The 22,194-nt window shown below is 51.8% G+C and overlaps 1 protein-coding gene across 10 annotated transcripts in view; it reads right to left on the reverse strand.

Moving 5' to 3' along the window:
* Positions 1-498: 498 nt before the first annotated feature.
* DEF8 (differentially expressed in FDCP 8 homolog) overlaps positions 499-22,194 on the reverse strand; it is a 70,914-nt gene continuing 49,218 nt past the window's right edge. For all 10 annotated transcript variants that reach the window (XM_029608337.1, XM_029608336.1, XM_029608343.1 and 7 more), the window contains 2 exons: positions 2,503-2,612; positions 499-1,190 (listed from right to left, as the gene is read on the reverse strand). In XM_029608337.1, the coding sequence (XP_029464197.1) occupies positions 1,088-1,190; positions 2,503-2,612 (213 nt within the window). In that variant the 3' untranslated portion in view covers positions 499-1,087. The remainder of the gene's footprint in view (positions 1,191-2,502; positions 2,613-22,194) is intronic.

Below are 22,194 nucleotides of genomic sequence, written 5' to 3' on the forward strand. Positions count from 1 at the left end.
CAAGTGAGGAAGCTGCACCCACTCCTGTGGACATTGTGTTAGAGAGAGTATATTGCTTATATAAAACAAATCTGTAGGTTATAACTTCAAATAAAGATATGGCACAGTGTTATATTAGGAAGGTCACAAGGCTATTAGCACAATCATCTTAGATAGGCCTTGCACAGAGTTTAGGTGAAACTTAGTTTATTCTTTTATGTAGCAATGGATAAACATGAAAAGCAAATTTAAACCACAAGTCTAAGGAAGAAACCAGCTTCATCTGATGTTATGCACACTGTAACGGTTCCTGTCCTGACAGCCCTCACTGAGGTTCTACAAATAATATTTTGCTATGAAATGTGACATCTATGTCTCCATGCCTGGCATGTCTTCCGCACAGGCTACACACAATGGAATGGCCGTTCTTAAGTGCACAAGTATTAGTGCTCACAACTTTGAGCTAACAGAAGTAACTCCTGCAAGAAATTAATTTATAGCCGCTTTAATATTTATTTATTTATTTATTTAACACTTTTTTTTTTTTTTTTTTTTTGGGGGTAGAAGAGTGATATGCTGAGGAAGATATCTGATATTTGCTGTTATATTTGGGAATGTTTTTATTTTAATACATTTTATTAAGATGTGATTCATTTTGATGGTTTTATTGTAATGCACCTTGGGCTTTTTGTATGGGAATGCAAGAGAAATAAAATGTGATGATGATCTAGTGGATAACAGACAGCACATGAGTTGGAGGGGATATTCAGAAGTCAAGGCCCATCCTGGAGTGCGGCACAAGGCTGGGACAGACTTCCAACAAACAGCTCTGCTCACCCACTTGGATGCTAAACTAAGGTCCAGAGCAAATCCTGCATCCATCAAGGAGTTCATCCAAGCTGCACAAAGGCTGCACAAAGGCTCTTCAGAATCTGAGCTCTTTCCATTAGAATTCCACTTTCTTCACTGAAGAAACAGCAGTCAGTGCAGACAGCCACAGCCTGCATAGTATCAGCATCCGGCATTCAGTCACCAGTGCACCAGCAAGCAAGGGAGTGTCCTGAGAAGGATGTTTTTGGCCAATGCTGGAGACACAGAGCCAGGTAATCTATTCCTGTGCATCTGGATCAGGCTCCTGGAACAGTGACTGCTTCCTGAGGTTTAGCCGAGCACACTTTGGGCATGTGGTAGAGTTATCATAGTAGCAGTCTCTGGAGATAAGAGAAAACACATTCATGGCATGAAATTCTGATCTCCATTTGCTGCAGCCTTGAGGTAGGATACGACACGCTTCTTTATCAAGAGTCTTGCCCCTTAGGCACAGAACGAGAGAAGCCCCTTCTAAACACAGGACCCTGTATCTGTACAGTGAGGGCACAGCCACACCAAACTTTGACATGGTATATCTGCTCTGGTGTCCCCATTTCAGGAGGAATTCTCCCATTCTGTTGGTGGTACAAGCTGATTTAACACCCAGCCCCGTACATCAGGTTGTCCAGCTGGCTAGCATGTGATGACATACAGTGTTTCCCAGTGTAAGTGGACTCTGTCCCATGTGCATCTCAGAGCACTCTCAAATTGTACAGTTGGTTTGACTGAAAGACATCCAGAAGTCTCTCAGTTCCAAACTCTTTCTTTCTTGAAAATCTGGAGAAAGGTGACAAACCCCCATTACACATCTGTAGCCAATTTGGCAATAGCAGAGCACCTCTACTTGTGTCTGCTTTTCATAGCATGGATGTAGCACTATAGTGATTTATATCCCCTACCCAGCAGCTGTCTTTAGCAACAGAAAACAGCTCCAGGGTATGGACAATAAGCTAGTATTTAGGTAATTTTTTTCATGGTCTATTCCAAGAAGTGCCTCATACAATGGAAGGATTCCACCCTTGCTTGTACTCAGGTAGCTAGCTTTGGTGGTTGTTGCTGAGCTTTGCACACTTCTTTCCATTTATTATCAATTTAGTTAGGTCTCGTTCTTAATTCCTTCCCTATTTGAAGCCACTGCCCCCTGAGGGACATACTTGTCACCTGATTCCACCTGCAAGTTATCTCCATCCAACTTAACCAGCTCCTTACCCACTCCCTAAACCTCATCTCCTACCATGTGGAACTTAATTTAAACTTTTACTTTATTTGGATTTTGCTAAAACAATCACGTTTCCTATAATGTTTGCTGTTAATACTCCTGAAAATTCAACAATATTGGTTTAGTAGGAGTGGCAGCTCCTCAACCCCTGCTGACTCTTCCTCTTCCCTTCGCACAGCCATCAACTCATAGATAATGCATTTCTGCATGTCCCCCCAGCTCTGACTTTCAGTCAGTTAGTGCTTCTGAAATGACATTTTGATGTCAAGAAAGAATCATTTCCAAATTATGAAAGAGGTTTGTGAGTGGGGAAGGAACGGGTTGGTTTTTTGGGGGGGGGACGGAGGGGGGAACCAGCAGGTCACAATTAAGTCACTTTCAGAGAGTGTGTGTGTGTGTGTGCGCGCGCCATGTTGCTGGTTTCTGGTACCCACCTGTGGAAGACAGCGGAGCAGTCCTGGCACACCGAGGTGTGGCTGTCGAAGGGAAAGAGCACATCTCCTTCTTTACAAAGCTCACACACGAAGCCCTTGGCCTGGCACCTCTGCACAGACAAGGATCCCAAGAGGAAAAAAAGTAAGCACTACAATACAAAGCAAGAACTACCGAAATAGTGCCCACTGTACAAAAAAAGACTGAAAACTTTTCTCTTCCAACAAGCTTTCCCTGACGCTTAATTTTACTGTGACGGACAGACTTCCTTATCACTAGGTATCCCTTTAATTATGGACACTGTACCAAGTACAACTTTTAAGAACCTGCAACAGGACAACTATCTTTGAGTTCAAAATTCACTTTATCTCATATATATATCTGGCTTTGGTTAATATTTATTTCTACCAGTTAAACTATTATTTTAAGTTATCATTATGTTAAATTGTCTACCAGTTATACTGTTCCATATGTTCTACAGTTCCATGTAAAGCTCCGCTCTCTGTTGAGCAGTTCTTTGTTCTATGTAAACCGGAGTGATTTGTAGTCCCTACAAGAACTTCGGTATATAAAAATTAAAAATAAATAAATAAATAAATAATAGCAGTGAGAGAGAAGCGTGCAAGTACTTTGACATTCTGGAAGTGGCCGAAGCATTCCCCAGACCCTGCAAAGATGCATTCAGCTAGGTGTCTACAACAGAAGAGTAGGGAAGAAGGCTCTCTCTGACATCTGTAATGGAGAAATTACTTCTCTGATGATTTCATTTTCCTTGGTGTAGACAGATGGACTCAGAACCAATGGGTTTATGCTCCCCTGCCAGCAGATGGAGATGGAGTCAAGTGTCAAAGCTGATGTCACCCAAAATACACCCCTGCAGTGACTTCAGCCCTTCAGTATTCTCTTCAAAAGCCACTGTGGACATACTATCAAAAAAACTTGACTAAAAATGGATAATCGTAACTGTACTCAACCAAACACTGAACCCCATCAAGATTATAGATGCCCTGATCTAGGGACTGGATGACTGCTTGCCCGTAATCTCTTGGAATGAATATCCCCTCCATGGGCAAATCCTTGGCATCATTCTTGGGCAGCCATGGGAGGGATGCTGAGTCCATCTGTCTACACTAAGGAAAATGAAATTATCGGATAAGTAATTTCTCCATTTCCTAGTATGTAGCCAGATGGACTCAGGACCAATGAGATGTACAAAAGCTACTCATGATCGGGGCGAGAGGCTGCCCACAGTCCGGTTAACCCCACCCTTGCAAAGGCTGCGTCCTCCCGGGCCTGAAAGTCCAGGCAATAGAACCTGGAGAAGGTGTGTAAGGAGGATGTTGCCGCTCGGCAGATGTCAACTGGAGACAGCAGCCTCCACATAGGCTCCTCTGACCACCTGCTTAATCCAGTGAGCTATAGTAGCCCGCAAAGCTGGTTCTCCCTGCTTTCTTCCATCGTGAAGGACAAACAGGCAGTCTGTCTTTCAGACAGGTTCTGAAACTTCCAGATACCACACCAAAAGCCTACTGACATTCAAATGGCGGAGGTGGTATTTTTCCACGTTCTTGTGCTTATCTAGGGATGGCAATGAAATGGACTGAATCAAATGAAATTCCGAGACTACCTTGGGCAAGAAGGATGGAATGGTACGAAACTGTAAAGCTCCTGGAGTCATCCGGAAGAATGGTTCCCTACACAACAATGCCTGTAATTCAGAGATGCGACATGCCAAGCATATAGCCACCAGGAATACTGTTTTCAGGGTTAATAAACCCAAACACAAGGAAAGACTGCGCAGCAGCCAAAAGGAGGACCCTGTTAAAAACTCCAATACTAGATTAAGATTCCAAAGAGGAACTGGCCACCATAGGGGTGGCCGGAGGTGCTTCACCCCTTTCAGAAAACAGACAATGTCCGGATGAACTGACAGGCGGGTTCCGTTCACCTCGCCCCTGAAACAGGAGAGAGCTGCTACCTGGACTTTCAAGAAGTTAAAGGGTCAAACCTTTATTCAAGCCGTCCTGCAAAAATTCCAGAATTAGTGGGATTTTGACCATCCGAGGGGAAACACGGCATTCCTTGCACCAGGCTTCAAATATTCTACAAACCCGCACATACGCTAGGGTTGTAGAGAACTTCTGCACGCGGAGTAAGGTGGCAATTACTGCCGCCGAATATCCTCACTTCATCAGGCGAGTCCTCTCAAGGGCCTGACCGTAAGACAGAATCAAGTCAGATCCTCGTGAAGGTCCAGTCCCCTGCTGTAGCAGGTCCCTGTGCAGTGGGAGGTACAGGAGGGGTTCACCAGGAGTCTCCACATGTCCATATACCACGGACACCTGGATCAATCTGGAGCTACTAGTAGGACTAATCCCCTGTGCGCTCAATTCTGTGAATGACCCTGCCCAGGAGGGGTCATGGAGGGAAGGTGTATAGCAGTTCCTCTTCCGGCCAGGTCTGAATGAGAGCGTCGATCCCCAGGATCAACTGATCTTTTCTGTGACTGAAGAATTGGGGAACCTTCGCATTGTGAGATGCAGCCAGCAGGTCAATGGACGGGAGACCCCAATCTACTACCAGCTGAAAGGCTTTGGCCAACACCACCCACTCTCCTGGATCCAGACTCCCTGCTTAGAAAGTCTGCTCTGACGTTGTCTTTTCCTGCACTGTGGAAGGCTGAGATCATCTGTAGATGTATTTCCGCCTATTCCATAAGGATTCTCCTGTGACACTTGCTGTCTTTTGGTTCCACCTTGGTGGTTGATGTAGGATACCGTTGTTGCGAGGTCTAACATTACACGGACCGCTTGACCCTGGAGTATGTAGCTGAATTGTAGACACCAATACAGTATTATAATACTGAAAGTAAAACAAATGTGACACGACTATTGTACAGACAACACCCATCAACATGTCACAATATAAGACTTTCAATAAAAATATTTATTTGTATTGTGACATGTTGATTGGCATGTCTACAATTCAGACACAACACCCATCTAACTGCCCGGGCTTCCATGCGGTTTATATTCCAGAGGGCCCCCTTCCTTTGCCCAACGCCCCATGGCCATCAGTTCCTGACAGTGAGCTCCCCAGCCCCGAAGGACCAGCCAGGCTGGAGGGGACAGAGGTACACCCCTGCCCAGATGAGCTTCCTGCAGCCACCACCGGAGCACAGAGCATACTTCCATCAGTAAGTGGAGGCGAATCTAATAGTCTTGAGACAGTGGGTTCCAACGTGACAGCAGAGAGTGTTGAAGTGATCGCATGTGTGCTCTTGCCTATGGCACTACTTCCAAGGTTGTCGTCCTCAAACCAAGGTCTTGAAGATAGCTCCACACAGTCGGGCATACTGTGTTCATGAACAGACGCACTTGGGACTTCAACTTTCTTATCTGCGTAGGCAGGAGGAATACCTTGCCCTGCTTGGTGTCGAACCGGACTCCCAGATATTCCAAGGACTGGGAGGGTTTGAGATTGCTTTTGGCCAGGTTTACGACCCAACCGAGTTCCTGAAGCAAGGAAGTCATCCTGTTGATCACCCGGAGGACTCTCTTGCACGGACTCTGCCCGGATCAACCAGTCTTCTAAGTATGGGTGTACCAGGATTCCCTCTTTTCTCAACGCTGCCGCTACGACTACCATAATTTTGGAAAATGTTTTGGGGGCAGTAGCCAGGCCAAAGGGCAGTGCCCGGAACTGATAACTGTGACCCAGTACCGCAAAGTGTAGGAAACAATGTTCCTGCCTGATTGGAATATGTAGGTAGGCCTTGGATAGGTCCAGGGAGGATAAGAACTCTCCTGATTGTACGGCCATTATCACAGAGTGTAGGGTTTCCATGAATCACTCGTAGATTTCTGTTGACGCTCTTGAGGTCCAGGATGGGGCAAAAGGAACCTTCCTTCTTGGGTTCGATGAAATAGATGGAATTACGCTCCTTATTTTCCTGGGCTGCAGGTACTGGGATTATAGCCCTCATCCTGAGGAGCCTTAACAGGGTAGTCTCCACTGCCTGCTTCTTGTGCTGGGAGTGGCAAGGAGATATCATGAATATGTCCTGAGTAGTGCTGTAAAATTCCAGTGCATATCCTTTTCGTATGATCTCCAGTATCCATTTCTCCGAAGTGATCTCGACCCACCATTGGTCGAAGAGGGACAGTTGACCCCCTATCTCATCATTCCGAGGCTGGATTGGGGGGGGGGTTCGGGACAAACCTGAATCTGACCCTTTCTTGGGCTGTCGACTTCGAAAGGACTGAGATTTCCCAAAGAACTGAGACCTCTGAAATGTCAAGTTTCTGTAGAGGCAAAAGCATTTGGAGCTCCTGAATCGACCCCTCATAGGCGAGGGGCGCTGTAACTGCTTTATCTTCTGGTAGCTGGGGTACTGGAGATTCGCCCCATTTACTGGCCAGCTTTTCCAATTTACTTCCGCAGAGAAGTGATCCTTTAAAGGGCATCTTTGTGAGATTTGCCTTGGAGGTGGCATCTGCTGACCAATTCCGCAGCCATAGCTGTCTTCTGGCTGTCACCACTGCGGCCACTCCTCTGGCTGAGGTATGGACTAGGTCAGAGCCCACGTCAGCTAAAAAGGTGGCAGCAGGTTCCATAATCCCTTTGGAATTCGCCCCCAAAGTCATCCACCTCCTGAAAGAGGAGCAGGCATGAACGAGCTACCAGAGCACAACAAGAAGTAATCTGTAAGGTCACTGCTATTGCGTCAAAGGCCTGTTTAAGGATGGACTCCATCCGCCTATCGTGCGCATTCTTTAAGGCCGCTCCTCCCTCCACTGGGTTAGTTGTACTCTTAGAGATGGCACAGACCAGAGAATCCACTTTAGGGAAACGCAAACTTTCTCTCGCTGCCAGATCCTGTGGGTATAGAGATTCTAACGCTCGTCCAACTTTAAAACTTGCTTCTGAGGCATCCCATTCCAGGTCAATGAACTCCTGGATGGTTTCCAGTACTGGTAGAAAGAGGCTTTCCATAGTGAAATCAGAATGGGATGCTTCTTTGGTTCCGTCAGACCCACCCCAGGAATTCCCAGCATCATCAGGGTCTGGGAAACCAGGGCCGGCAATAAGTCTCTATGGAAAAACCATAACATGGTCTGATATGGTTCTAAACCAGGGGGGATTTCCCCATCTTCCAAGGAATCTGGATCCTCTTCTTCATCTGTGCCATTAGGGTCCCTGCCATGGATACCCTTGGTTAGGAGCGGTATGCCTCGAGGTCTGCTGATAGGTCTGGGGAGAGGGAGGGCTTACTGGCTGAGGTTCCATCCAGACAGGGGCAAGTGAGGTAGCAGACTGCCTGTATGAAGGCTTGAAGGCCTTGAAAGAATTCCACCTAAGAGAAGGCAGGCAGGTTCATGCCTAGCCCAGGAGGTACTGGAGTAGGAGCTGCTAAGTTTCCCTCTCCCATGGATGACCCAGTCCTGGGGGTACTCAGATCCTGGGTACTTCCAATTAAGGCTGTGGCTGAACCATCCTCTGAATGGGAGGAGCCGAACTTAGCAAAGTCTGGGGAGGCCAACTCTCCCTGGGCTTCCTCACAGTGCTTACATAAGCAAGATTCCAGGTCAGACTGTGCAGCCCTAATATGACAAGCAGCGCAGAAAGAAAGGCACTTATGTTTCTTTGCTGCTGGAGCCATTGGCGACAATAACTGTGTGTTCAGACAGCTCGCGCTTAAAATTTTATGCACACAGATTTCGGGCACCTACACGGGCTGCAGCGAGGCGCACGCACAGCCCATGCGCCAGGCTTTACTTGTATTCTGCACCTAGTAAGTTGTGTGCGTATGTACGTGTGCGACGTTATACACACAGCCTGTGCAGGTTGTTATGCACACAGCTCGTATGCAGAGCAGACACACACTGCACGTCCCGAAGCTCTATGGTAGGCAATACAGGCACAAAAATGCGCGCAAGATAGTGCCGCTGTAGCCTACCATACAGTGTGCCCATCAAGCTTAAAGTGGGGCCTAGCCCATCTGGGGTGGGGTGGGGGGGCGCTCAACCTGCTCTGATGCCCACTTCTCCTTATCCCAACGAGATCGGAAATGACGTCGGTAGGTTGCGCTGAGCAAGAAGACTGGAAAAAGTCTTACCAAAACCCCTCCAATGTCTGAACAGAAAATCCTCTTTTTTTTTTTTTTTTATAAAAAAACTTTCCAGGGCTCAGCGCTTACCGGCTGAATACGGAGACGGTCTTCGGCTGCGGGGGGAGAGGGCTTTGGCTGTCACCGCCGTGCTCTGCTTCCTGCACCCGCTGCCTTTCAGCTGCTTCAGCAAAGTCCACGCCAGGAACCGGCTACTGGACTAAGGCACAGCTCTGAGGGATCTAAGAAATCACCTCAGGAAAATCAACAGGGGGGGGGGGGGGAGAGGGACCTTTAGTATTACTGCAGGAGAGTGGGGTTCAATCTTTTCTCCAGTTTAAAAGTAGAATTTCTTCTTCCAAAAGATACAGCAATCCCCATAGGGAAAGCATGTCCGCATCTGCTGGAGACTGAGAAATACTGGAGAGCTGAGGTCAATGCAGGGGTATATTTAGGGTGATGTCAGCTTTGAAACCTGACTCAGTCTCCATCTGCTGGCAAGGGAGCATATAACCCATTGGTCCTGAGTCCATCTGGCTACACGCTAGGAAATGGAGAAATTACTTACCTGATAATTTCATTTTCCTTAGTGTAGACAGATGGACTCAGGACCAGTGGGTATAGTGTACTCCTCATAGCAGTTGGAGACAGATCAGATTTCAATCTGACGTCAGCCCCTAGTACACATACCCCTGCAGGAAATGCAGCTCTTCAGTATTCTCCTCGAAAAGCATTGTGGATATATGTGTGACTGACTAATTTGATTAACTTTATAACTTGGTTAAACTTTATAACTTGATTAACTTTTTTAATTTGATCTGGTTGACTTGGCTATAGCTGGAGACCGCCAGGATACTCAACTGGAAAGCGTCGCCACCCGGATGGGTGGATGTCCTAGGTGAATGAAAACATGGCTTACCCTTGAATCATTTGAAGATCCATGCGTAACGGCAGCCAAGGGTGGGATGCTGAGTCCATCTGTCTACACTAAGGAAAACGAAATTATCAGGCAAGTAATTTCTCCATTTCCTAGCGTGTAGCAGATGGACTCAGGACCAATGGGGTGTATAAAAGCTACTCCCCAAGTGGGTGGGAGGCTGCCCGTGACCCACTTACAGGCCAACGGAGTGCACTGTTAACCTGCTCTTGGACGCGTGTTTTCCCTTACCCCTTATCCAACCCGCAGCACCTAATAGCGCCCTCAACATGCAAATGCATGTTGAGGGCCCCATTAGATATGCCCATGGGATACAGTAAGTAAAATGTGCAGCCAAGCCGGCACCGGGAAAGTGCACAGAAAAGCAGTAAAAACTGCTTTTCTGTGCACCCTCAAACTTAATATCATGGCAATATTAAGTCGGAGGTCCCGAAGTGTAAAAAAAAAGTTTAAAAAAAAAATTTATAATGGGCCGGCTGCTGTTGGGCCGAAAACTGGACGCTCAATTTTGCCGGAGTCCGGTTTCTGAGCCCATGGCTGTCAGCAGGCTCGAGAACAGACGTCGGCAAAATTGAGCGTCAGCTGTCAAACCCGCTGACAGCCGCCGCTCTGGGCTAAAAGGAGGTGCTAGGGACATGCTAGTGTCCCTAGCGCCTCCTTTTGCCTGTTTCTACCGCACCACCTAATTTGCATACTAAATTGCGCGCACCGGCGAGTGGCTGGTGCGCGCGCCAGGACAGCGGGCGTTCGTCCGCTCTCCCGCGGACTTTACTGAATCGGCCTGTATGTACTGCCCTTGCAAATGCCGTGTCCTCCCGAGCCTGAACATCCAGGCGGTAGAACCTGGAGAAGGTGTGGATGGAGGACCATGTCGCTGCCCTGCAAATCTCGGCGGGCGACAGCATTCTGGTTTCTGCCCAGGACACTGCCTGGCTCTAGTAGAATGGGCCTTGACCTGTAGAGGCGGTGGCTTGCCTGCTTCTACGTAGGCCGCCTTGATGACTTCCTTGATCCAGCGGGCTATGGTTGCCCACGAGGCCGCTTCCCCTTGTCTCTTCCCGCTGTGAAGGATGAATAGGTGGTCCGTTTTTCGTACGGGTTCCGACATTTCCAGGTATCTGGATAGGAGTCTGCCGATGTTGAGGTGGCGTAGGCTACGAGCCTCTTCCGAATTCTTCAAGTCATCCGGCGATGGTAGCGAGATGGTTTGGTTAAGATGGAAGTGACACACCACTTTCGGAAGGAACGAGGGGACCATCCGTAGCTGGATGGTTCCCGGGGTGAGCCTGCGGAACGGTTCACGGCAGGACAGTGCTTGTAGTTCCAAGATGCAACGGGCTGAACAAACTGCCAGCAGGAATGCTGTCTTTAAGGTTAACAGGCGGAGTGACAGACCTCAGAGAGTCTGGAAGGAATTTCCTGCTAGAAAATCCAAGACCAGGTTGAGATTCCAAAGAGGTACCGGCCACTTTAGTGGTGGGCGGATGTGTTTAACTCCTTTCAGGAAGTGTGAGACGTCTGGGTGAGAAGCAATGATGTTGCCCTCGCTCTTGGAGCCGTAGCACGACAATGCGGCTACCTGTACCTTGATGGAGTTGAGGGACAGACCCTTCTGTAGTCCGTTCTGCAGGAATTCCAGGATCACAGGAACTTTAATTGAGCATGGTATGATGACGTGGTCTTCACACCAGGCTTCGAATACTCTCCAGATCCTTATTACGTTAAAGATGTAGAGAACTTGCGTGCTCGGAGTAGGGTGTCGATTACAGCCCCCGCGTATCCGCTCTCAGGCGAGCCCTCTCAATGGCCAGGCCGTAAGAGAGAAATGAGCTGGATCCTCGTGGAGGATCGGTCCTTGTTGAAGCAGGTCTCTGTGTGGAGGCAGAGGCAGAGGCAGGGGTGTCCCTGCTAGTAGTCTTCTCATGTCTGCGTACCATGGTCTTCTTGGCCAGTCCGGGGCCACCAGAAGTACTAGTCCCCTGTGAAGTTGTATCTTGTGAATGATTGTGCCCAATAGGGGCCACGGCGGGAAGGCGTATAATAGGGTCCCCTGTGGCCAGGTCTGTACCAGGGCATCGATCCCCTGGGACTGAGGTTCCCGCCTGCGGCTGAAGTACCTGAGTACTTGAGCGTTGGACCAGTTTGCCAGGAGGTCCATGTCTGGTGTCCCCCACCGGTTCACTATCTTTTGGAACGCCGCGGGCGACAGCTTCCATTCTCCTGGGTCTAGACTTTCTCTGCTGAGGTAGTCCACCGTGATGTTGTCTTTCCCGGCGATGTGGGCAGCTGAGATCTCCTGGAGGTTTACTTCCGCCCACGACATTATAGGGTCGATTTCCAGAGACACCTGTTGGCTTCTGGTTCCCCCCTGACGGTTGATGTAGGCCACTGTCGTGGCGTTGTCCGACATTACTCTGACCGCTTTGTCTCGGAGCCTGTGAGCGAATCATAGGCAGGCAAGTCTGACCGCCCGCGCTTCTAGGCGGTTGATGTTCCATCCCGACTTCTGCGTTCCACTGCCCTTGGGCGGTTAACTCCTCGCAGTGTGCTCCCAATCTGCGTAGGCTGGCGTCTGTGATGAGCAGGGTCCAGGTTGGTGAAGATAGCCTTGTCCCCTGGTTCAGGTGGCTGCTCTGCAGCCACCACCGTAACTGGGTCCGGACTCTGCCCGGGAGTGATAGACAGACGGCGTAGTTGCGGGACCGTGGATTCCATCGTTTCAGAACTGAGCGCTGTAGGGGTCTCATGTGAGCTCACGCCCATGGCACTACTTCCAATGTGGATGCCATCAGACCGAAGACTTGTAGGTAATCCCAAGCTATGGGGCGAGGTTCACTCAGCATGGCTTGTTACCGGTTCCTCAGTTTTGATCTCCTTGTGGGGGTCAGGCTGACCTTGTCCTCTTTGGTGTCGAATCGGACTCCTAGGTATTCTAGCGACTGTGTGGGTTGCAAACAACTCTTGTTTGTGTTGACCACCCATCCGAGGCTCTCCAGTAGAGATTTGACTCTGTTGGTTGCTTGGTGACTTTCCTCTGGTGATTTCGCCCTGATCAGCCAATCATCTAGGAAAGGGTGTACGAGGATTCCTTCCTTCCTCAGTGTTGCCACCACCACCACTATGATCTTGGTGAACGTCCGGGGTGCTGTGGCTAACCCGAAGGGTAGTGCCCGGAACTGGTAGTAGCGGTCCAGGATTTTGAAGCGTAGGAAGCGCTGATGTTCCTGATGGATCGGGATGTGAAGGTAGGCCTCCGAAAGATCCAGGGATGTGAGGAACTCTCCTGGTTGTATCGCCCTTATTACGGAGCCTAGGGTTTCCATGCGAAAGCTGGGAATCCTCAGGTGGCGGTTGACCGACTTGAGGTCCAGGATGGGCCTGAATGTTCCCTCTTTCTTGGGGATGATAAAATAAATGGAATAATGCCCAATATTTATTTCTTGTGGGGGCACTGGGGTTATGGCCTTGAGGGCCAGTAGTCTGGTCAGTGTAGTTTCCACTGCCACCCTCTTGTAGGGGTCGTGGCAGGGGGATTTCACGAACTTGTCCAGTGGGGGGTTCGTAGGAAATCCAGGTAGTATCCCTCTCGAATGATGGTTAGGACCCACTTGTCCGAAGTTATCTCGACCCATCTGTGGTAGAATAGGGCTAGTCTGCCCCCTATGGCTTCTTCCGTTGGATGGGTCGGCTGAATCTCATTGTGGGGTACGGCTGGGGCCTGGACCCGAGCTGGATCCCCTCTTGTTGTGCTTGTTCCGAAAGGACTGGTTCCTGCCCGCAGGGCGGGGCGCTTGGTAGTTGCTTCTGTATGGATTGAAGCACTGTGAACTTCTGCCCCTGGAAGATCGGGGGAAGGGTCACTGGTTTTTCTTATTCCTGTCCTCCGGTAGTTGCGGTAACAGGGATTCGCCCCACTTGTTAGCCAGTTTCTCTAGTTCGCTGCCGAACAGAAGGGATCCTTTGAAGGGCATCCTTGTGAGACGCGTTTTGGAAGATGCGTCGGCCGAACAGTTTCAGAGCCAGAGTTGTCTCCTGGCAGCCACAGCTGATGACACTCCTCTGGCCGCTGTGCGCACCAGATCGGAAGCAGCGTCTGCAAGGAATGATACTGCTGGTTCCATGGCCTCCCCAGGGGTGTTGTTCCTGATCTGAGATAGGCATGCACGTGTCACTATGGTGCAGCAGGCCGCTATTTGTAGGGACATAGCGGCGACGTCAAAGGACTGTTTAAGGATGGATTCCAGACGCCGGTCCTGAGCATCTTTGAGCGCTGCTCCTCCCTCCACTGGGATAGTAGTGCGCTTCGAGATTGCGCAGACCATGGCATCCACTTTTGGGCATGTCAGAAGGTCTTTGGCCACTGGGTCCAGGGGGGTACATGGCTGTCACAGATCGTCCCCCTTTGAATGTGGACTCTGGAGCACTCCATTCCAGGTCAATTAGCTGCTGGGTGGCTTGTAAGAGAGGGAAATGGTGAGAGGTTTGGTGGAGTCCCTCTAGCAGGGGATTCGCCTTAGGCTCCCCCGAAGCGCCTGCGTCCGGGATAGCGAGCTCCTTCAGACTGTGGGTGACCAGGTCTGGGAGCTTGTCCTTGGTAAAGAAGCATCTCATGGTTCTGTGAGGTTCTGTCCCAGGGGGGGGGGGGGGGGAAGAGTTCCCCCTCCTCTAGGGGCTGTTTCCTCTTCAGAGTTGTCCGTGTACCCATAGGTGGAGCTTCTGGGCGGTGGAAACATTTGTCTAGGCCTAGAGAGGCCCTGCAGCATAAGGGTCTTCTGGTGGAGACTGTGGCTGTCTAGCCGGAAGCTCCGTCTGCATGTGGACGAAAGTGTAGTCCTTTGAAGAATTCCACCCATGAGATAGACGCTGGGTCAAAGCTAAGGGGCGTTGCGTCCCTGGGGATCCCCGTCTGAGGGGGTGTCCCGCTGGAATTTCCTAGGTCCGGGGTACTCACTGAGGAGCAAATACTCTGTTCTGGGTGAGATTGGCCCTGGCCTGGATCTTCCAGGACCTCCCTTGCACTGGGCGCACAGGGCTTTGGCCTCTTCGCTTTGTGTGGCTCTGATGTGGCATGCTGGGCAGAGGCCTTGAGCCCGTTCCCAGTGGTGCCATGGCTGTAGGTGTGAAAACCCTTCTTTTTATGCACTCCGGCGCATCTACGATGTGCGTGCGGGTTGTGCGCATAGATGTGCGTCTAAGTTGCGAAGCGCGTATAACTTATCCGCGCGGCCCTTGTGCGTGTACTTTATGCGCACATGTATTTTGTGCGCCTAGTCGGCCTTGTGCGCCCGGTTTGAGATGGCGGACAGAGCGGCGAATAGGGCCAATATGGTGACGGCGACCACGTGGGCAATCTGGCGACCACCTCGGAGGGTCTCCACATGGGAGGACCCTTGAAACTAACCGGGGCCTGGCCCTGTTAGGGCGAATCAACCCGGCGGCACAGGTCCCGGCCGGCGACCTGTGCGATTCCTCCAACCTCGAAGACCGGAGTCTAAGCTGAAGATTTCTACCTTACCTTGTCTTCGGCGCTTCCCGGTTTCGTCCCGGGCGGTCTCCGGCTGCGGGGGGAGAGGGCAAATACCTTCACCGCCACGCTCAAGGGTGCACCCGCTGCCTCTCAGCCGCGCCCGAGATTGGGGGCTAGGTCCTCGCCGCGATTCGGCCACCGGACCGAGGCTCACCTCAGAGGGACCACGGAAATCACCTCGGGAATTCTCAACTGGGGGAGGGACCAGAGGGTATCACCGCAGGAGAGCGGGGCTCGTCTTCAGAGGTAAGTTCTCTTCCGAATTTGGGTTCTCTCAGTTGAATTTTGTTCTAATGCTGTGAGAGCATGCAGATAGTCCCTAACTACTATGGAGACGGAAAATACTGAAGAGCTGCACTTCCTGCAGGAGTATATGTACTAGAGGCTGACGTCAGATTGAAATCTGATCCGTCTCCAACTGCTATCAGGAATACACTATACCCATTGGTCTTGAGTCCATCTGCTACACGCTAGGAAATGTAGTGTTTTACAAAACAAACCCCTAAACACAGCAATCAAAATTAAGCTGAATTCTAGTTTTCCTGAGGCAATGTTAGTGCTTAATGTTCATATCGAGATTTTCTAAACCTCTATCCTATCCCTTCTCAGATATAAAAGTCCTTATGAAGGAAGGGTAAATAGGTGAGGGCTCTTCAGTTTGGACAGGAAACAGCTGAGGGGGAACAGGATAGAGCTTTAGAAAATCATGAATGGGGATGTGTGAGTTATAAGAAAATTATTACTTACCTGCTAATTTTCGTTCCTGTAGTACCATGGATCAGTCCAGACAGTGGGTTATGTCCCCAATCCAGCAGATGGAGTCAGCACAAGCTTTGAGGGGGCGTAACCATATATACTACTACCCCCTCTGCAGGAGTTCAGTATCGAGTATATCAAAGCCAGAGTAGAAACCCCCAAAGGATCAAGTTTGTGGAAACAGATAATGAAAACAATTGTAACCGCAACAAGTAACTGCAAACATCCTACCAACTTGTAGGGAGCTGTGAAAAACAGCGAAAAGAAACGACTGTGAAGACACAGAACACTGCGAGCAAGAAGTAGCGCAGAGCTGAGCAGGATCAAGAACCCAAACGCGGTGGGCGTCTGGACTGATCCATGGTACTACAGGAACGAAAATTAGCAGGTAAGTAATAATTTTCTTTTCCCTGTACGTACCTGGATCAGTCCAGACAGTGGGATGTACCCAAGCTTCCCTAAATCGGGTGGGGTCCTGCGAGGCCTGCTCGGAGAACCTGCTCGCCAAAGTGTCCAGAGACCGAAGAGGCGAGGTGCAGACGATAGTGCCTCGAGAACGTGTGTAACGATTTCCAGGTGGCTGCCCTACAAGTTTCCTGCGAGGATACCGAGCGAACCTCCGCCCAGGAAGCCGCCTGAGAACGTGTAGAATGCGCTACGATTTCGGGTGGGGGGAGTCCGACCCACCCCAATGTAGGAAGCAGCGATGCCGGCCTTCAGCCATCTGGCAATGGTAGTCTTCGAGGCCTGAGACCCCTTCTTAGGACCGGCCCAGAGTACGAAGAGATGGTCAGAGGTCCGGAACTCATTTGTAGCCTCCAGATAGAGGCGCAGAGTGCGCTTGACATTCAAGAGACGGAGAGACTTCGGCTCTGAGGAAGAGAAGGACGGCAACTCCACCGTCTGGTTCACATGGAATGCAGAAACCACCTTTGGAAGGAAGGAGGGAACGGTGCGAAGCGAAACTCCAGAGTCGGAGAAACGGAGATAGGGCTCTCTACACGACAGAGCCTGCAGCTCCGAGATGCGTCTAGTGGAACAGATGGCCACAAGAAATACAGTCTTGAGAGTGAGATCCTTTATCGTTGCGCTGCGCAGCAGCTCGAACGGTGGTCCCGACAGGGAGCGAAGCACAAGGTTAAGACTCCAGGAGGGACAAGGGTCCCGTAACGGAGGACGCATATGCTTGACACCCTTGAAAAAACGAGCAATGTCAGGATACTGTAGAAGAGAGCCCCCATCGCCCAACAGCGAACCAAGGGCGGCCACCTGAACCCGTAGTGAATTATAGGCGAGCCCTTTTTCCACCCCCGCCTGTAGAAACTGAAGGATCTGAGGTACAGAAGCCTTAGCAGGTCTCGTGGCCTGGCTGGTACACCACAGCTCGAACACCTTCCAGACTCGAACATAGGCCGCCGACGTCGATGTCTTTCGTGCCCGCAATAGCGTGGATACTACCGCCTCCGGGTAGCCCCGACGCCGGAGGCGGCGCCTCTCAAAAGCCAGGCCGCAAGACAGAAGAGTTCTGCCTGCTCGAAAAATACCGGGCCCTGATGTAGGAGCTGGGGGAGGTGCCCCAGCCTGATTGGCCCGATCACCAGCTGTAGCAGGTCCGCAAACCAGGGTCGCCTGGGCCATTCTGGGGCGACGAAAACCACGGTCCCCTGATGGCTTTCTATTCTGCGGAGCAGGGGCCATGGTGGAAAAGCGTAGAGCAGAAGATGTGGCGGCCACGGGAGGACCAGGACATCCACTCCCTCCGCGCCGCGCTCTCTCCGGCGACTGAAGAAGCGTGGAGCCTTGGCGTTGAGAGCGGACGCCATCAGATCCAAGTGGGGGGCCCCCCACCGATGGATGAGAAGTTGCATCGCTTTGTCGGAGAGAGACCACTCTCCGGGGTCCAGCAGTTGACGACTGAGGAAGTCCGCCTGGACGTTGTCCACACCGGCGATGTGCGAGGCTGCTAGCCAGACGAGATGACGCTCCGCCCATTGCATCCGCAGCGCCGCCTCGGGCGCGACCTGCGGGCTGCGCGTGCCTCCTTGTCGGTTGATGTAGGCCACGGTGGTAGCGTTGTCCGATAGGATTCTGACTTCCCGGTTCCGAAGAAGCGGGAGGAAATGTCGCAGAGCTAGCCGGACCGCTCTGGTTTCCAGACGGTTGATTGACCACTTCGCCTCCACCGTGGACCACGTCCCCTGCGTGGCGCTTCGATCGCAGACCGCACCCCAGCCTGCTAGACTGGCATGGGTGGTCACCACCACCCAATTTGGCAGATCGAGGGACACGCCACGGGCCAGGTTCGGCGGATCCAACCACCAGCCCAGACTGTCCCTGGCATTCTGCGGGAGCGGGAGAATCATCTGGTAGTCCTGCGATACTGGTTTCCAACGGGAGAGGAGCGCCCACTGTAAGGTCCTGAGGTGCGCGAAAGCCCAAGGTACAAGGTCGATGGTGGACCCCATCACTCCCAGGAGTTGCAGGTAGTCCCAGGAGGTGGGCTCTGGTAACGCAGAGAACCGTCGTGTGTGATCCCGCAAGGATTGAGCTTTGTCCTGGCGCAGAAAAACTTTGCCCAGTAGGGTGTCGAAGGTCACCCCCCAAAAAAAAACCCAAGCGTTGCGAGGGCATGAGGGAGCTCTTGGAGAAGTTCACTACCCATCCCAGGGAATGTAGAAACCGTACTACTCGAGTCACCGCTGAGCGTCCATGATCGAATGACTTCGCCCGGAGGAGCCAATCGTCCAGATAAGGATGAACCAGGATGCCCTCCTTCCGGAGAGCTGCCGCCACGACTACCATGATCTTGATGAAGGTGCGCGGCGCCGTCACCAATCCGAACAGGAGAGCCGTGAACTGAAAATGCTGGTCCAGAATTTTGAAACGAAGGAAACGGTGGTGGTCCGGGCGGATGGGAATGTGCAGGTAGGCCTCCGTTAAGTCCAGGGAGGCGAGGAACTCCCCCCGATGCACCGCCGCCATCACTGACCGGAGCGTTTCCATGCGGAACCGAACGACTCGAAGGGATTTGTTGACTTCCTTGAGGTCTAGGATAGGCCGGAAGGAACCGTCCTTCTTTGGTACGACGAAATAGATGGAACAGTGGCCCGAGCCCACCTCTCCGAAAGGCACGGGCGCAATAGCGCCTATCTCCCGGAGTCTGTCCAGAGTCAGCTGCACCGCTCCTCTCTTGAGGTCCGAGCCACAGGGGGAAAAGATGAACCTTCCCTGCGGGGGGCGGACAAATTCCAATGCGTAGCCGTGTTTTATGGTATCCAGGACCCACTGGTCCGAGGTGATCCGTGCCCACTCCGCGTAGAAATACGTTAGTCGGTCCAGGGGAGTGGGCGAGACTGGCATCATTGTGAAGACTTGGTATAGGGGTTCCCGGTTCCGGGAGTAGTGCGTGCGGGCCGACGCCCGCAAAAGGAGCGCGACCAGGGCTGAGACCTGGGGGCGGATGACCGGGAGCCCGCCTGTCTGTATCCCCTGTAGCGCCGTTGCGCTCTGGCTCTGGTCCGAGAAGAAGAAAACGCTCTGGATGGTCGAAACCTATCCTCCGGCAGCCGATGAACAGCGTTCTCCCCCAGGGACTTGATGATCTGGTCCAAATCCTCCCCGAAGAGGAACTTGCCCCTGAAGGGGAGAGAGCCCAGACTCGACTTAGAGGACGTATCAGCCGCCCAATTGCGTAGCCACAGTAGTCGTCGTGCTGCCACTACCGAAACCATGGATCTTGCGAGGACCCGAAAAAGGTCGTACGAGGCGTCCGCCCCATACGCCACTGCGGCTTCTAGCCGATCTGCCTGGGCAGCCTCATCGGACGGCAGGTTCTGAGACGTGAGGAGTTGTTGCACCCAATGGAGACTAGCCCGCTGGGCAAGCGAACTGCACATCACCGCCCGCATACCCAGAGCGGAGACCTCGAAAACCCGCTTAAGGAAAACTTCCAACTTACGATCCTGTGTGTCCCGCAACGCCGCACCTCCCGTCACTGGGATAGTTGTCCTCTTCGTGACCGCCGACACTGCGGAGTCCACCTTTGGGACCTTGATGAGGTCCAGAAAATCTTCGGGGAGCGGGTACAGCTTTTCCATAGCCCGGCTGCTCTTCAGGGAGGCCTCCGGGGTGTCCCATTCCCTGGTGAGAAGTTGTAAAAACGAGTCATGAATGGGAAAAGCCCGAGCCCTCGGCCGGAGTGCCGCCAGGACAGGATCTCCCTTCCTTGAAGAAGTGACGACAGCGGGAGCTACTGGGGCAGGCGGGTCTGGTGGCGGGTCCAAATCTAATTCTTGGATGATCTGCGGGATGAGGTCGTCCAGCTCTTCCCTCTGGAAGAGGCGTAGGATACGCGGATCATCCCCCTCCTGCGTGCCGTCCCCTTGTCCCCCGTCCAGGAGGGACAAGTCCATGTCCCGCTGGGTCTGGCACCGCCCCCACTGCCGCGGGCATGGATCGGACCCGGGTAGGAAGGCGGGAGGCCCCCACTCCCGGAGGGTCGGGGGGGGCCGGCGTTGAGGGCGACATCCGAGGGATCTTAGGAGGGGGGGTCCCACAGGTGCTTCCAGCCCCTGCAGATAAGCGGTATGCATGAGCAGGATAAACTCCGGAGAGAACCCTGGCCTGCTCGGGTGCGCTTCGGGGGTGGCGTGGTTCCTGCTCCCTGGCTCTGGGTGCTTGGTTCCTGCACCAAAATCGGGGGAACACCCCCGCTGGTAGAGTCCTCCAGAGAGCCATTCTCCCTCGTGGCCTGCACCTCAGGGCGCTCAGAATGTAAAATGGCCGCCGTTCCCGCCAAAAATGGCGGAGTGGCCGGCCCGCGCCGCCCGGGCAAAAAAGAGAAATCAGTCAGGGACTGTGAGGTACCTTCCCCCCCGGGAAGGCATCGTGCACAGATGCCCTCCCGGGAAATCAGGGACCCCGGGTCTCCGCAGGCCGAACAGCGGGACGGCCGCGGCATCGGGATCGCTGTAGGAGAAAAGAAAAAGCCACGGGGGGGGGGGGGGGGGGGGGCCACGCGCACAAAAGCGCCGCTGCGGGGGGGCCCGGTCGGCCCGCACTGCCCGCTGTCCGAAAATAGAGGAGGGTGCCGCGGGGGGGCCTTCCCGGCCACACGACCCGCCCCAGACATCTTTCCCTAAATGGCTCAGCAGCCCATGAGGAGCTGTAAAATGGCCGCGGGCGAGGAAGTAAAGAGCGAAGAGGCCGGCTCCACCGGCTTTCGCGGGCACCGGGGGCTGAGCTGTGAAGGAAAAAACTACAAAGGAAAAACAAACTTACCCCTGGCTGCAACGAGAAATAAACAGCAAGGCCGCAGAGAAGAGACAAGGAAGATAAGCCACTCCCCAGAAGTTGAAAGAACTCTGCCTTACTTTTTTTTTTTTTTTTTTGTTTTTACACTTAATACAAACTTGATACAAACTTGATCCACAGAAAAAGCCAACAACAAGCCATAATCAAGCAAGAAAGTGAAGAAAAAGGAAAAGGAGGGGAAGCCTGATTCCCCTACTCGCATCTGCTGGAGTCAGAAGATACTGAACTCCTGCAGAGGGGGTAGTAGTATATATGGTTACGCCCCCTCAAAGCTTGTGCTGACTCCATCTGCTGGATTGGGGACATAACCCACTGTCTGGACTGATCCAGGTACGTACAGGGAATTACCTTTCAAATAGTACAAAAGTACTAGGGGACACTCCATGAAACTAACAGGGAGCAGACATAAAACAAAGTAAAGAAAGCATTTCTTTCACAATGGATAACGCTACTTATCCCTAGGAGTGAACAACAAAGAATGGATTTACTTTTTGGGGCCTACTGGGTACGGTCTAGAGATCCAGACTGACCACTGTCAGAGACAGGATGCTGGACTCAATGGACTCTTAGTCTGACCCAGCATGGAAAGTCTTCTGAAAATTCCTTCCTAAGTCACACCCATCATTAGAAATGTAATAGATCAAGTGCTGATCCTTAGAGCCCGATACACGTAAAGCATGAATACAGCATGATTTCTGAGACACGTACAAAACTTGGTAATAAGACATGGAAAAGGCCTGGGTGTGGGATAAGCAGCAATCTTGTAAGAATCAAAGCTGATGGATATGGAGGGAGGTCAGTTAGAAGGCATGGGAGGCAGGGAAGCTAATGTGTTGCTTGTGGGATTTATATGCACATCTACACCATCTGGGCAAACTAGCTGGACCAATTTGATCTTTGTGTACTGACATGCACCATCTCAGGGGTAGGCAATGCCGGTCCCCAAGTACTACGAACAGGTCTGCTTTTCAGGAACTCCACCATGAATATGCATGAGAGAGACTTGCATGCACTGCCTCCACTGTATGCAAGTATCTCTCATACATATTCAT

This window comes from Rhinatrema bivittatum, chromosome 7 (genome assembly GCF_901001135.1).
Source record: "Rhinatrema bivittatum chromosome 7, aRhiBiv1.1, whole genome shotgun sequence".
NCBI lineage: Eukaryota > Metazoa > Chordata > Amphibia > Gymnophiona > Rhinatrematidae > Rhinatrema > Rhinatrema bivittatum.